This window comes from Melospiza georgiana, chromosome 18 (genome assembly GCF_028018845.1).
Source record: "Melospiza georgiana isolate bMelGeo1 chromosome 18, bMelGeo1.pri, whole genome shotgun sequence".
Lineage (NCBI taxonomy): Eukaryota > Metazoa > Chordata > Aves > Passeriformes > Passerellidae > Melospiza > Melospiza georgiana.
The window spans coordinates 473,298-488,103 of NC_080447.1; the positions used below are offsets into that span (position 1 = coordinate 473,298).

General features: G+C 48.1%; 1 protein-coding gene across 2 annotated transcripts in view; it reads right to left on the reverse strand.

Moving 5' to 3' along the window:
- Window positions 1-6,925, reverse strand: part of ADGRD1 (adhesion G protein-coupled receptor D1) — a 100,363-nt gene extending 93,438 nt beyond the window's left edge. Inside the window, exons 1-4 of one of the 2 annotated variants that reach the window (XM_058037128.1) lie at window positions 6,842-6,925; window positions 6,709-6,745; window positions 4,278-4,361; window positions 1,044-1,139 (exon numbers count right to left, since the gene is read on the reverse strand). In XM_058037128.1, coding sequence (XP_057893111.1) covers window positions 1,044-1,139; window positions 4,278-4,361; window positions 6,709-6,745; window positions 6,842-6,910 — 286 coding nt within the window. In that variant the 5' untranslated portion in view covers window positions 6,911-6,925. The remainder of the gene's footprint in view (window positions 1-1,043; window positions 1,140-4,277; window positions 4,362-6,708; window positions 6,746-6,841) is intronic. The other variant, XM_058037129.1, reaches the window with a different exon arrangement.
- Between the last annotated feature and the right edge of the window lie 7,881 nt (window positions 6,926-14,806).

Here is a 14,806-nt window from a genome sequence, read left to right on the forward strand (position 1 = left end):
CACCCTTTATTATGTGAGAACTGTGCAAATGGTCTATAAAGCAGGTAAGAGAGGGCTGGAAGGAATTAGGGTCATTTGGAGTTCACCATTAATAGAGTTCCCATTTGCCAGCACACTTTTACTGCTAGAGAGTAAAAAACAGTGGGTTTGGTATTGCAATGTAGAAGTGTGGCTATGTGAGCAGCCCAAGTGACAGCTTTGCCATCTCCATCCTCGTCCCCAGGTCGGGTTTGTGACACTTTGATGTGAGTTATACCTGAGTAGGTATATATATACAGTGGGCACCAGGCCACACCTCAATCGCAGCCACACAGCACAAATGCAATTACTGAAATTAAGGGACTTGCAGCTGCTGTAGCTGCTTCCCAGCCTGCCAGGATCCTGCCTGGAGTTGGCAGTTTCTGTGTGTGGGTGTTAAAAAAATTTATATATATATATATATATATATATATATAATTTATATCTATATTTATATATATATTTATATATATATTATTATATGTGCTTCTCGTTAAAAAAAAACAAACAAAAAACCAAAATAAATTATCATGTTAACCAAAATTGTCACAACTGACAACACCTCACTCCCAGGCTTTGCAAACCTGCTTGCATTTGTCTTTCTTAACATGTCCTCTAAAACCATTATAAACCAGTGAAAACCAGAGGGCTTTTTTTCCATTTCAGCCTTGAAAGACAAGAAAAAAATTAACCTGCTTACTCTCACATGTTCCTCTGAAATGTCACCTCTGTTTCTTTTAAGCAATATGAATTTCTTCAGGTTTTGGAGGATCTCTGGGGTCCATCCTCCCATGGGATTCACATGGGGATGCCTCTCCCAGAATCCCAGCAATGCAGGTAACACTGCAGGGCTGCTTTTCCAGCAGTGTGTGACAGCGAAATAATAATAATAATAATAATAATAATAATAATACCCTTTCACCACACGAACACTTGAACCTGAACCCAGAGTTCACTCTGAATCCAAGGCTACAAGAACCATCCACGCCTGAGAAATGCAGAACAAAAAACCAGAGATTCCTCACCTACAGTTGCAGAGGAGTTAGAGTAGGCAGAGTCATTGGTATTTACAAAGGTAGAGTTATGGGGAGGAAGCACAGTGAAGTTGTGGATTCTTAGAGCTGGGTGGAACAACAAAAGAAAACAGGCAAATGAGCAAACAATGAATAAACACCGTCAGCAATGAAGTGGCCAGTTCATATCTCTCACACAGCACAAATCTCAGATCTGCTGACTGAAATCTGCCCCGGCTCCACCTGCTCAGGGAAGGCAGAGCCTCTGCAGGAAGGTTCCCCTCAGGTGCTGAGCACAAAAATCTGTAAAATCCCAGCTGGAAATGGAAAAATGGGCCAGGCTCTGCTCATTTGTGCCCACAGAGCACATCAGAGCAACGGGCACAAATCCAAATACAAGAAACTCCAGTCAAATATCAGAAAACATCCAACTTTTTTATGTCTGACCATAAGGTTTTATGCTCTGTTTTTTTTCTCTGATTTTGAAAATTTAACAGTGTCTTGCACACTGTAATTGTTTACCCTGGGCAGGCAAATAAAGGCTGATGAAAAGCCCATGAAAGTGGATGGAGAGACATTGATTTGGCATTTAGACCAACTGAGCTCGCAGAACAAAAAGACAAATGCTCTTAGGGAAAGAAAAACACACACAAAACCCTCCAGATAAAAATGCATTAAAATTGAGGGGCCAGATGAAAAACCTGAGAGCGGCCACTTTCTTTTTATTTGCCATATTCTGAGCTGATTGTTTCCTTTCAATTGCTGCTAGTGCTGAGATTTCCAAAGCATTAATTTGCTGCCACACTCTCAGCACACAAATGCTCTGAGAGATATAAATCTGGCTTCACACACAATGACTTCAACAAATAAAATGGATTAACGTGACAGACAGATCATGGTGCTTCAAGGATTTAAGAGGAGAAACATGGAATGAAAATAATTGCATGATATGATGAGTGGAAAAACAAGGCAGACTCTGCAATAAACAGAAGAGCTGTGTAATCAGAATGGAGCCCACACCAAGCAAATTGTCACCTGGAGTAGATCACAGCAATAAAGAACACTTTTCTTGTATATCAAAGTGAAACATCAGATAGATAAAACCCCTGCTGGAGGCAGCTGAAACGATATCTGTGTGTGATAAGGCACAATGTAAACAAGTGGGAGGAACCTGAGCATCCAGGGCAGGGCTGCAGAGAGTTCAGCACTGCAGAGACCCACACCTCTGGCTATGGGGCCCCCTGCACGGAACTGCAGGACAAAATCCACCCAATGTGTTCAGCAAAGTGCTGCAGCTGGCTCGTTTATAAACCTCTTTATCACCATGTTGTAATAGGAGTCCAAAGAGAGTGCTCCTGTGAGCACCAGGAACTTCATTTGTTCTGCTTTCTGTCTTCCAAGGCACTGAAATATTCCTGAATTTTGCTGGAGTAAAATTAAACTAAAATCGAGAAACAATCTAACATCAATTGTCCTTTTCCAAGAGCTGTATTTTATATATATTTAATTTTCAAAACAGCTTGGCTGTAATGCGATTGCCAAGACAGTGCTAGATATGGAGCACCTCACTCTTTTTGAAACCATGTGGAGTCCAGGATCAGAAAATTACTTTAACACACTTTTAGAGAACTTATGTGGCAACTTCTGTAAGCCAAATTATCATTCTCTTGCAGTCAGTAGGAATGCTGCCATCAGCTCCTAATGGAAGCAGAACATTGCCCACATCTATTTCTGGTCAGGCAATTCCATTCCTTCAGAAATGCTGCGGAAAGAGGTCAAAGTTTGGGCTGAGAACACTTGAGCACCTCTCCAGTGAAGGGGTTTGGATATTCACAGATCAGAGACTGACATTGCCATTCGTGGTGGAAGGTTTGGGGGGCACTGGGGGGCTCTGGGGATGCCCAGCAGCACATCTGGGGATGCCCAGCAGCACATCTGGAGCTGGCCACGGTGTCAGTGGGGCAGAACCAGCTCTGGGGAGCTCTGGGGACCCTGAGCCTCAGAGGGGAGAGCTCAGCTCCATTCACACCTGCAAGGGCCCAGCTCTGGGGACAGAGCTCAGCTCATTCCTGGCGAGGGATGAGGGATGAGGGATGAGGGACACCCCCACAGCTCTGGGGAGCCCCAGGGGCTGCACCTCCCATCCAGAGAGCAGAAGGGCCATTCCCTCCGGGTCCTCACCATCCCCACCCTGGCTCAGCAGGGACGGCTTGGCTTCAGCAAATCCCTCCTGATTTCACCCAGCTGGGAAAAGAGTGTAGCTTCTATCAGCTCACGCTGCAATAAGGAGACTCCCAAAGGCAGATAGAACAGTGTGGGCTCCCATCTGGACACTCATTCCTTTGTGTAGAGCTGCATGAACGCTCATGAAGGTTCATTGAGCTGCCCCCAACCAAAGCAGAGCCCCCTCTGTGCCCTGCTGGCAGAGTCAGGGACCCCCGAGTGCCCCGGGGCACGTCGTGCAGGCACCAAACAGCCAATAACAGCGTGATCCCACTGGCTCCGTGCATCATAAACCTCCTCTCTTTATTGCCTCAGCCACGCACACCCAGCCCATAAAACCCCGGAGAACACTCCATAAAAACCAGAGATCACAAATACAACGTCGTTTGGGCATCGGAGCCCTGCAAACACATTAACTGGGGAAAACCCAAGCTCTGAGCCACAGAGCTGATCCCCTGTGCCGTGTCCTGCAGGCACAGAGCTGAGCCCCTGTGCCATTCCCTGTGCCATCTCCTGCATGGACAGAGCTGATCCCCTGTGCCATCCCCCGCAGGCACACAGAGCTGATCCCCTGTGCCATCCCCTGTGCCATCTCCCACAGGCACAGAGCTGATCCCCTGTGCCATCTCCTGCATGGACAGAGCTGATCCCCTGTGCCATCTCCCACGGGCACAGAGCTGATCCCCTTTGCTGTGTCCTGCAGGCACAGAGCTGATCCCCTGTGCCATCCCCTGTGCCATCTCCTACGGGCACACAGAGCTGATCCCCTGTGCCATCCCCTGTGCCATCGCCTGCATGGACAGAGCTGATCCCCTGTGCCATCTCCTGTGCCATCTCCCACAGGCACAGAGCTGATCCCCTGTGCCATCTCCTGCAGGCACAGAGCTGATCCCCTGTGCCATCTCCCACGGGCACACAGAGCTGATCCCCTGTGCCATCCCCTGCAGGCACAGAGCTGATCCCCTGTGCCATCCCCCATGGGCACACAGCTGCGTCCCTGCCGTGCCAGGGAAGCCTCGGTACCTCCGTTGGTGTCGCGGAACTCCCGGATCCCATCCACGTCTTCCAGGGGCCAGTAGTGGGAGGCTGATGCCAGCACTTTGAACCCTTTCAAGAAACACAGGTCAGGAGATTATTAAATTAAAAGAGCAGCGAGGTGCGTAACGAGTCTCCACAGAAAATAACCGTAAAAGAGGTCGGAAGGTTAAGTAAACCAAAATATTTTATGTAAATCAGGCGTGGCACACAAGCGAGGCCAGAAATCAGAGCAGCAGAGTAGATTAAAGCCTTATCACTGATTAGCCACTGCAGAAAACCTGCTTCTGAATCCCAGCTGATTCTCCTTCTAATTGCACCTACAAGGTGTCCCAGTCTCTGACCGAACCCCTGCTGGTGAATGTGGCAGCACCACTGAAGCTAAGGAGTCACTCCAGAGTCATTCCAGATTCTCCTGGGGTTTGGAGCAGTGGGGACAGCCCAGAGCCCTGGGAGCTGTGTCCTTGGCCTCTGTGGCTCATCCCACACCTTTCCTCACCTGGCAGACCAAATCCTTTTGCTTGTTTCATGTTTGCTCTGTCCTTGTCCTGTCCTGGACACACCAGAGTTTGGTATCATGGATATTCATATTTCAGTAAAGTGGCTGATGCCGCCCTGTACAGCCCTGTGATGGTCTCCATCCTCATGGCACAGTTTCTGAGGTGACAAATCCTAAGATTTTTGGGTTTTTTTATTTTGAGTGCAAAGTTGATAAAATTGCTAAACTTCCCAAGAGGCAATTGCAGGTCTGAGCAAACAGAACTCCGAGTTCTGCATCTTGTGAGGGTACAAGAACTGCTCAGACTCGCTTCCAAAGTCAGCCACACCAGAGATATCTAACAAATGATTCATAAGTGAGTCCATTAATCCAGGCTCTATTCTTAGCCCACCTAACTCAGTGTTTGCCGTTGCCATAGAGGCTTTCCCTCAGGAGGGGAGCAGAGCGCAGACAGGATGGGGATGTCCCATGGGATGGAAATGGCATGGAAATGGGGTTCTGCGGCTCTCCATCTCCTCTGGGGGCCTGGAGGGCAGAGAAGGGCACAGCTGGCACTGAGAGGAGAGGGCACTGCAGCCTTGGAGCGCCCACAGCAAGAACACACAGCAACACTGAAAATTCCAGGCGACCCCAACTCAGCTGAGGCCTCTGGATCAAGCACCTGTTGGGCATGAATGTAAATCCTTTCAGAGGCAGTGACACCGATCAGGAGAGACCCCAGGGCTGGTTCCAAACCAGCAGCATCCCTGCAGCAAAGCCTGCACCCATTCCTGCAGCAAACCCTGCATCCATCCCTGCACCCCAAACCCAGCAGCAAACCCTGCACCCATTCCTGCAGCAAACCCTGCACCCCAAACCCAGCAGCATCCCTGCATCCATCCCTGCACCCATTCCTGCAGCAAACCCTGCATCCATCCCTGCACCCCAAACCCAGCAGCAAACCCTGCACCCATCCCTGCAGCCATTCCTGCAGCAAACCCTGCATCCATCCCTGCACCCCAAACCCAGCAGCAAACCCTGCATCCATCCCTGCACCCATTCCTGCAGCAAACCCTGCATCCATCCCTGCACCCCAAACCCAGCCCCTGGCGCTCCCCGCTCGGGGCAGCAGGGTTTCCCCTTTGTTCCACCAGCCAGAAGCCACAGACACTCGTTTTTAGGAAACGGGACTCTCTTTTTTCGGTGGAGCACAAGCCATTAATTACTCCTCCAACAGACGCGGCCTCTCCCCATCGCTCTGCCTTTCACTCGAGGGTAATTACATGTGGTTACGGCTGAAAAAGGCAACCCAGGGGCTGGCAAAGCAGTAAAGCTGTACTTGCACACCACCACGAGGCTTGAGGTTAAACTATTTATATAAACACAGGAATTCTGCAGTTGCACACACAAACCCTTCTGAGCTCTCAGGGACTTTTTTCACATTGGAAACAGATGAGAAATCCTTAATCTGCTCTGTGACTGATTTAAACCCAAGTGTGAGGCTGGGAGGAGGGGAGAGGAGCTGAAGCTGTGCCAGGGAACAGCAAAGTGAACAAACTGGCACAGCAAACTGAAAAATGCTGAATATGGGCGGGAGAGGGAAATATTCTGTGCAGAGATCTGATTCAGAAACTCACACGCAAGAAAAGTGAGGATAGGACTTTCCCACGTATCAAACACAAGGAATTTTTCTCCAAATGTGTTTGTGTCCAGAATATTCCCTGGGTGGGGTGTTGAATTCAAAACGGCTGGGACAGCCTGACACTTTGGATATCGCATTTTTAACACAAGCCGGCACTCAAACAAGGGCTCAGCTTCTTTGGGGTACGAAGGGAATAAAAAAAAAAAAAAAAAAAAAAAAAAAAAAAAACCACAAACTGCAAAAAAAGCCAATAAATACTCAAGCGCGTTGCCAGAAAATGGAAGCAGAGCGTTCCTTACCTGGGTGTTTGGGGAGCTGGGAATGGTTCCCGTACACCTGCACAGAAAACATCGCACAGTGAGACACGGGCGGGCAGAGCCCGCTACGAGGAGTCCAAATACCCCTCAGCGCTGCGGGGACTCACAGCATTACCTGGTATTTCTGCTGAAATAAAATCAGCAAGGAATAATGGCAACAGAGCAGCGATAACAAACTCTCCATGGTCTACGCAAGGCTAAAAGTGCAGCTGGATTCAAACTCCTGTAAGGTTCCAATCAAAAGTTTTCCTTTGCGACTTTTGGTATCAAAAGGGACATTTTCCATGCAGGTTCAAAAGGTCCATCCCTTCAGCGCTGGCAAAATATCCTCGCAGACCCTCCGAGCGCTGTTTTCTTGCTTCCCCCCTCGGTATCTTCATTTAACTCCGAATAAACTCCCGCGACCGGAGGAAAACTCACGGAAACGCGCGGCGGGCGCCGGAGTTGTGCTGTCCCGTGGCGAGAAGCCCAGCGCTTCTCTTGCAGCGTGTGCCACAGAGAAACGATCTGGGTTGAGCTTTCTGTCCGAGCCCAGCGCTCCTATTGCAGCGTGTGCCACAGAGAAAAGGTCTGGGTTGAGCTTTCTGTCCGAGCCCAGCGCTTCTCTTGCAGCGTGTGCCCAAGAGAAAAGGTCTGGGTTGAGCTTTCTGTCCGAGCCCAGCGCTCCTATTGCAGCGTGTGCCAAAGAGAAAAGATCTGGGTTGAACTTTCTGTCCGAGCCCAGCGCTCCTATTGCAGCGTGTGCCACAGAGAAAAGGTCTGGGCTGAACTTTCTGCACTCCCGCTCCGCTCGCTCCGAGGGAGAGACCCCGGGGAAACTCCCTGTCCGCCCCCAGGCGGGTCAAAACGGGCTGAAATGGGCCGAAATGGGCCGAAACGATCTGGTTTGCAACTTTCTGTCCGTGGTCTGTGCTCTCCGCGGCTCCGCTCGCTCCGAGGCGCTGCAGGGACAGGCGCTGCCTGTGACCCCGGGGGGAAACTCCCTGATGGCTCCCAGGTGGGCTCAAATGAGCCGAAATGGGCTGAAATGAGCCAAAACGAGGCGAAAAGATCTCGTTTGTAACTTTCTGTCCGCGCTCCCTGCTCCCCGCCGCTCCGCTCCCTCTGGAGCTCGGGAGGCGCTGCCTGTGACCCCGGGAAAAATTCCCTGCTGGCTCCAGGTGGGCTCAAACGGGCTGAAATGGGCCGAAATGGGCCGAAATGAGCCGAAAGGAGCGGCGCGGTCCCGCCCGTCCCGCTCACGCCGCTCCCCCAGCCCGCAGCCTGCGGTGATGTCAGCGCTGCCCTCCGGCCCCGTCCCGCCCTGCTCCTTCCCATCCCTGTCCGTTTCCATCCATTCCTGTCCGTTCCTATCCGTTCCTGTCCGTTTCCATCCATTTCTCTCCATTCCTGTCCCGGCCCCGCCGCTGGGAGCGGCCCCGGCACGGAGGGAGCTCCCCAAAATCCGCACCTGGGAGCGATCGCGGCCACACCCAGCACCTGCAACACCCCCGAAAACCGACACCTGCTTATTAAAAACACCTGACACCTGCTTAGTAAAAACACCCGACACCTGCTTATTAAAAACAACACCTGACACCTGCTTATTAAAAAACAACAAACTCATGTTGCGCTCTGTCCGAAGAAAGCTTTAAATCGCTGGGCAAACTGAGGCATTCCTCATCGCACCGGCGTCCTCACAGCTGCACACGGTTAGGAAAAAATCTGCTGCTGTTGCTGCTTTGCTTCGTGTTTTAATAAAAGTAATTACATGTAAGTATTTTATGAGAGTCTCCCAATTACACTCCATGTCACAATTAACCGGCTTTTTACATGTAAAGGAAAAATAGCAGCTAGAGCTAGCTGATATTCTTAATTTTATCTGCTCTTCTGTGATAAAGCCTTGTTTTCAGTTCTCTCTAAGTTCTTTATTTTCAGCCAAATTAACTGAAAAACTAATATTTTGAACAAAATTTTATAAGCTTTCCATCCCTGTTAACTCCTTCCCTGCATTTCCCTATCAACACTCTGTACCTGTAGCTATTCTGTACCTGCACCTGTTCTATTTTCCTGTATGGAGGTGTTCTGTACCTGTTCTATTCTCCTTTCTGGAGATATTCTGTACCTGTTCTGTTTTCCTGTATGGAGGTGTTCTGTACCTGTTCTATTCTCCTGTATGGAGATATTCTGTACCTGTTCTATTTTCCTGTATGCAGGTGTTCTGTACCTGTTCTATTCTCCTTTCTGGAGATGCTCTCTACCTGCAGCTGTTCTCCATCCACACCGTTTCTGTTCCCCTTCCTGCACATCCCACAGCCCCTCACACTGCATGGATGCTCCAAGGTTACCCAGGTTCAGTGCTGCAAAATTTCAGTGTTGAAATAAAACGTGAGTTTCGTGTGCAATCCTGATTTAGGGCCCATAAAAGAAGAATTTTGAAAATTCTGAATTTCAGTTCCTACAAAAATGAGTGTATTTGCCTATTTCTCTCCAGCTTTTTGAGACTTCCTCCCTCATTAGTGTGAGCCAAATCTCCTGGATGTCCCGCAGGAAGAGGAGGAATTCTGTGCAAACCCTATAGTGACAATTAGAGCCATTCTTAGAAATAACAGAGATCTGCAGCTAAAAATCCCGAGAAGAAGCTAAAATGTAAAAAGAGAAAGGCAGGAATTTGAAATATTTGCCAAGAGGGGCCTGTCAGGGGACGGAATACGCTTACCAAAACAAGTGTGAGGATCCAAGCAAACAAGCTCCCTGCCAGGAATTTCTGCAGGAACAGCAAACTGCTGCAGACACTGGGGACTGTCCGCAGAACAAACTCTGAATTTATCCCTGGGATGCTCTGAAACACGATCTGGGAAAGCCACGGGACCGACTGGGGCAGCATCGTGGGGCAAACTGGAGCCTCTGTTAACCGTGTCAATGTGTTGTATTTGCAGTTTAGTTTAATACATTTAATGATTTGAGCGCTGGGCACCGGGGAGGCTCCGGGGAGCCCAGCAGGGAACAGAGATCATTTACGGTCCTGGTGGGGCCCTGCAGGTCCTTGCACGTCCCTGCGGGTCCCTGGAGGTCCCTGTGGGTCCCTGGAAGCCCTTGCAGGTCCCTGCACGCTCCTGGAAGCCCTTGCAGGGCTTATCAGTCTGCACCGATGTCGGGGATGGGGGTGAGCCAGAAAAGGCTGAGTTGTGCTTTTCCTTAAGGTTTGCAGCACACGAGTTCTGCTTTCCTTCTAAACCTGCAAAGAGCCCTGAGAGTGCTGAAAAAGCCCTTAGGGGCAGCAGGAACTGAGGGTTTACAGCTCTCGCCTGCCCAACGCGCTCCGAAACACCAGCTAAATACTCTGTGAACACCCAAAATACCTAAATACCCTCTGAATACCCAAAACACCAGCTAAATACCTTCTAAATATCCACAGCACCTTCCAAAACACCCCAATCACCCTCTAAATACCCAAAATTCCTAAACACCCTGTGAATATCCACAGCACCCTCCAAAATATCTGAAATACCCTCTGAATACCCGAAACAGCCTCCTAAATACCCTAAATACCCTCTGAATATCCTAAATACCCTCTGAATACCCAAAACAGCCTCCTAAATACCCTCTGAATATCCTAAATGTCCTCTGAATGCCCAAAACAGCCTCCTAAATACCCTAAATACCCTCTGAATATCCTAAATGTCCTCTGAATGCCCACAGCACCTCCAAACCCCCCTAAACTCCCTCCAAAACCCCCTAACAGAGGGCATCAAGGGGTGGCCACTGCACAGCTCCACTGCCCAGGACAGACCAAGCCATTAACGATGCTTTGATCAAATCATTAACCATGTTTTGGTCAAGTCATTGTCGATGTTTGGGTCAAACCGCAATTAACAATATTTCTGTCAAACTGTGATTGCCAACCTGGCCTTTTGGTGGAATCCCCCAGCCCGTCCCACGGGATCTCTGAGCTGGCAGAGCTGGGAAGGACAAACGGAGCAGCTCAGATGGGGAAAGGGAAAACAAACACAAGCCCTGCAGTCAACTCAGCAAAGGCCAACGCGAGCAGGGAAAAATGTTTTTCTAATTAAGAATATGAGGAGTTACTGGTGGATGCCAGAAAACAAAATACAGCGTTTTGGCAATGCAGTTTGGGCCTAATCAAATGAAAATGCTTTTGTTGTGCAACATATGTAATGTTAAGCTGATTTTATGTTTATATAGATAGATAGATAGATATTCCATATGAAAACATTAAGACACTGATGATTCAAAGACCAATTTAGCAGGTAGAGAAAACCATACAATAAATTATACATTCATAGGTTCCCTAAATGAGGTTCCAGCGCCTAACAGGGTTATTGGATTGGCCCTTTTATTGCCTATTTTCTGTTCATTGGACAGCCTTTGCATCTTGATAGTGCCTTGAGTATCTGACTCCATGCGCTGAAGGAAACATCAGATTTTTGCTAAGCAGTCTAGGATTTTGTGCCAATCTCAAAGATTTAATTTAATGAAATCTTTGATTATCTGAGTCTTAATACCAAGCTCACATAAAATTGGATAATTGTGTAAATACGATGTTTTACAAATCCTTTTTTTATGTGATTAAGCCAAATCCTTTTTGCCAGAAGCCTCTGTGTGTAACTGGGAACGTTCTGGGACCACTCAGGTACTCAGATCCTCCTAATTACACAAATAGTGTTTATAATATCAGATGATAATGATGAATAATCGCTAGAGGGTGACGAATGCTGTCACCTGCTCCAGAACCTGAGTAATCACTCACGTCTGCCCGTGGAACAGCCCTCCCAAACATCCTAAAATCACAGGGCACGCCCTGGAATCCTGGAACTGCCTAAAAACATCCTTCCAAAACAATAAATGCAAGAAAAGAAAAGAAAATCCCATTTGTATCTGCCATTGTTCTTCATGCACACTGCAGGAAAGTAAACTGGAATAAAATCAACCGTTCAAAATGTGATTTGGACTATGAAAATGGATAGGATATGGCGATCAAAGAAACACCCCTTTCTTTTTCTGGAGGATTTGTCAATCCCCCAGTGATTTTCATAGGCTCCTTAGAGAAATGTCATTTTCAGATGTCATTTTCAAGCTAGAGAGGATTGATGCAACCTGATTCATATCCCTTTTAATTAGTTAGAAATTCAGATTTTTCAAGAGATTCAGTGTTTCCCTTCTGGGCTCTAAGACTTTTTAGCATATGCAAAGTCAGCTGGGGTGAAGAGCAGGCGATGGAAACACCAAGGAATGCCCAGCACACCAATCTGTAGAGTTAAATAGGGAGAAACAGCTCTGTGGGCAGGCCAGCGCCTGTGGAAATGGCATTACAAACTCAGCACATCAGATTTGCCACAGCCAGGGATATTTGCCATGTGTTTAGGAGCAGGATTTTTTGCTCAGAGAGAATAAAACCATTAATCCTCTGCTAGTAGTGAACCACTGGCGCCCCCATCCACTCCACAGGTGTAAATTAAAATAAAAATCAGCCTGGAAAGTGCTTTAGTGATGAACTAAATCAGACAGCATTGTTTTCTCATCAAAAATATCTGCTATGTTCTGCTGGATGTGCTGCTGGATGGATGGATGAGTTTTTCCCCAGGTGAAGCTATACTTTATTTCAGTGTCAGTTATCAATATGTTGGCTGTCTGCCTCTAACAAGCTCTGATTTTAACAGTTGTTCACATAAATGTGATGAATTGTGGGAAGGATGATGGTGCTGCTGTGCTGTGAGCATTAGGATGGAGGAATCCACCTGCAGAGCTCGGTCAGGGTGCGTTTCACGCTTCTGGCGGATTTCACCTGTAAAAAATATAAAAATCATCGTAGAAATTCAAAACTCAACGTGGAAATGTAAAAAAAAAACAACGTAAAATTACAAAAATCAATGTAAAAATGAACGTTAATATCAATTTCCGAAGGGACCGAGAGCCGCTGGGCGGGCGGCGGCCGCCACCGCGTGGCCAGAATGGGAACTGCAGCGGGGGCCGGGGCAGCGCCCGGAACGGCCCGGAAAGGCCCCAAACCAGCCCGGAACGGCCCGGAACGGCCCAAAATCGGTCCGGAACCGGCCAAAACCAGCCCGGAACGGCCCCAAACCAGCCCGGAACGGCCCGGAAAGGCCCCAAACCAGCCCGGAACGGCCCGGAACGGCCCAAAATCGGTCCGGAACCGGCCAAAACCAGCCCGGAACGGCCCAAAATCGGCCCGGAACGGCTCAAAACCATCCCGGAACGGCCCCCGTGTGCTCTGAGAATCCCCCCCTGCTGCACGGGAAAAGGGCATTAATTGATTAATTAATTGATAGATTAATTCTGCAGTGCGCGCCCGGTGTCCGGGACACGGCTGTTCCCAGCTCCATCGGAGCCGTGCGTTGTTCCCTCCGAGAGCCGCTCACGGCTGCTGTGAGCCTGGCCGAGCCTGCAGGGACCGTCCCAGGCAGCTCCTCACTCATAAACCGGGCAGGATTCTCTCCTGCTGTGGTCTGAAATAAGCGTTAGACCTAGACCCCAACTTAGGTATTCCAATAAAACAAAACGTAAAATAAAAGTACCAGATCCAGAATCAAAAGACAATGAATAATACCACAATGTGCAGATTCCTTGATAATTATGACCCACGTTTTAATTTATAAATGCAACAAAGCTCCCTGGCTTGAGCTCATTCCCTAAAACCTGCCCAGAGAACCCAGGAATCTTTCCTTTTTTAAATGTTGTTATCCATTGAAAAAGTCTGACAGGAAAACTAACCTTTGTATGCTCAGTCTAAACAAAACACACAGTGCTTCCCTCCAGTGCTATTTTTGAAAGGCACCAAGATGGAAAAAAAGCCATGAGCAAGATACCTCTGGTTTTGTGCAGTGGCAAGTTCATACAGCAGGAGCAACAGGAATTATTATCACTGCTGGGAAATCAGACTGGGGCAGACTGTCCACTGAAAAAAGTTCAGCACAAAAAGCATTTATTATTTAATTAATCTGCTGTCTTTGGCTCAGCACCTTGTACAGTGACTTGAAAGGCTGCATTGGGAAAGGTAAAATCAGTGACTTTGTCACTTCAGCAATCACAGGAGCAGGGACACTGGGTAAAGTTTTCTTTTTTGATGTTACAGATCACCACAACCTTGAGGAGCTTCCTGTTTATGACTATTTTACAGTTGGTTTTCAGTCCTTGCTAATAATAAAGTGTCAACACTGAAATAGGCAACTCCGAGCAACCCATAATTGTCTTCTAGAAACCTGAACTATATTAATGGCACTCAGTTATGAATGTTTGTACTAAATACATTAAACCCATGAATTTAGAGAGAAGTTTGATCCACTAAAAGTTCTGGTAACGTTAATATAAATATGAGGGTACTTGAATTATTTAAAACCAAGTATTCACAAGGACTAAACAAATGCTGCAAGTGGGCTTTGCTGCGCTCCCCAGACACTGCAGGTGGAAGATTCCCTCACAGCAGGATGAGCACTCCTCTCTCAGAGCTTGGGAGCTGCGCTGAGGATCAGAGCCAAGCTCCCAGGCAGGTTAGGGCAGCCTCCCAGCAGCTTTTTGGGCAGGAACACCAAGGGCAGGTGAGCTGTGACATGGCACCACTGGCACTGTCAAACCACACCGACTCCAGGGCTGCTGCTGCCTGCTCCTCTCTCTAAGGGCTCCATGCTGGTTTGGAGCAGCAGTTTCCAAAGTGAGAGCTTGAAGGCACAAAGCTACCACAGCACGCCTAGCAGAGCAGCGGCCAAGGCAGCAGGATTAGCCACGACCTGCACAGGAATTAGTGACACTACAGGCAAAAGCCCACAACAAGAGTTAGAGCAGGATTATGCAGCAAGAAGAGTCAATGCAACATTCAGTGGGAATTTGTTCCTTTACAAACACCAAGTGTGCAACATCCCTCATTTTCATCCAGGAGCTTCAAGTCTTAAACACTTCTGAGTAGCCAAAAAAACAAACCAAAAACCCCAACCCCCCAAGAATTCCCAAACTGAACTAGCTTAAAAATGACTCGAGCAATCTTGGAATATAATCATAGGCCAAATTTTGCTACTAGGCAGCAAAAGTTGAATATTGAAGTAATTAATGTACACAAACATGCAAG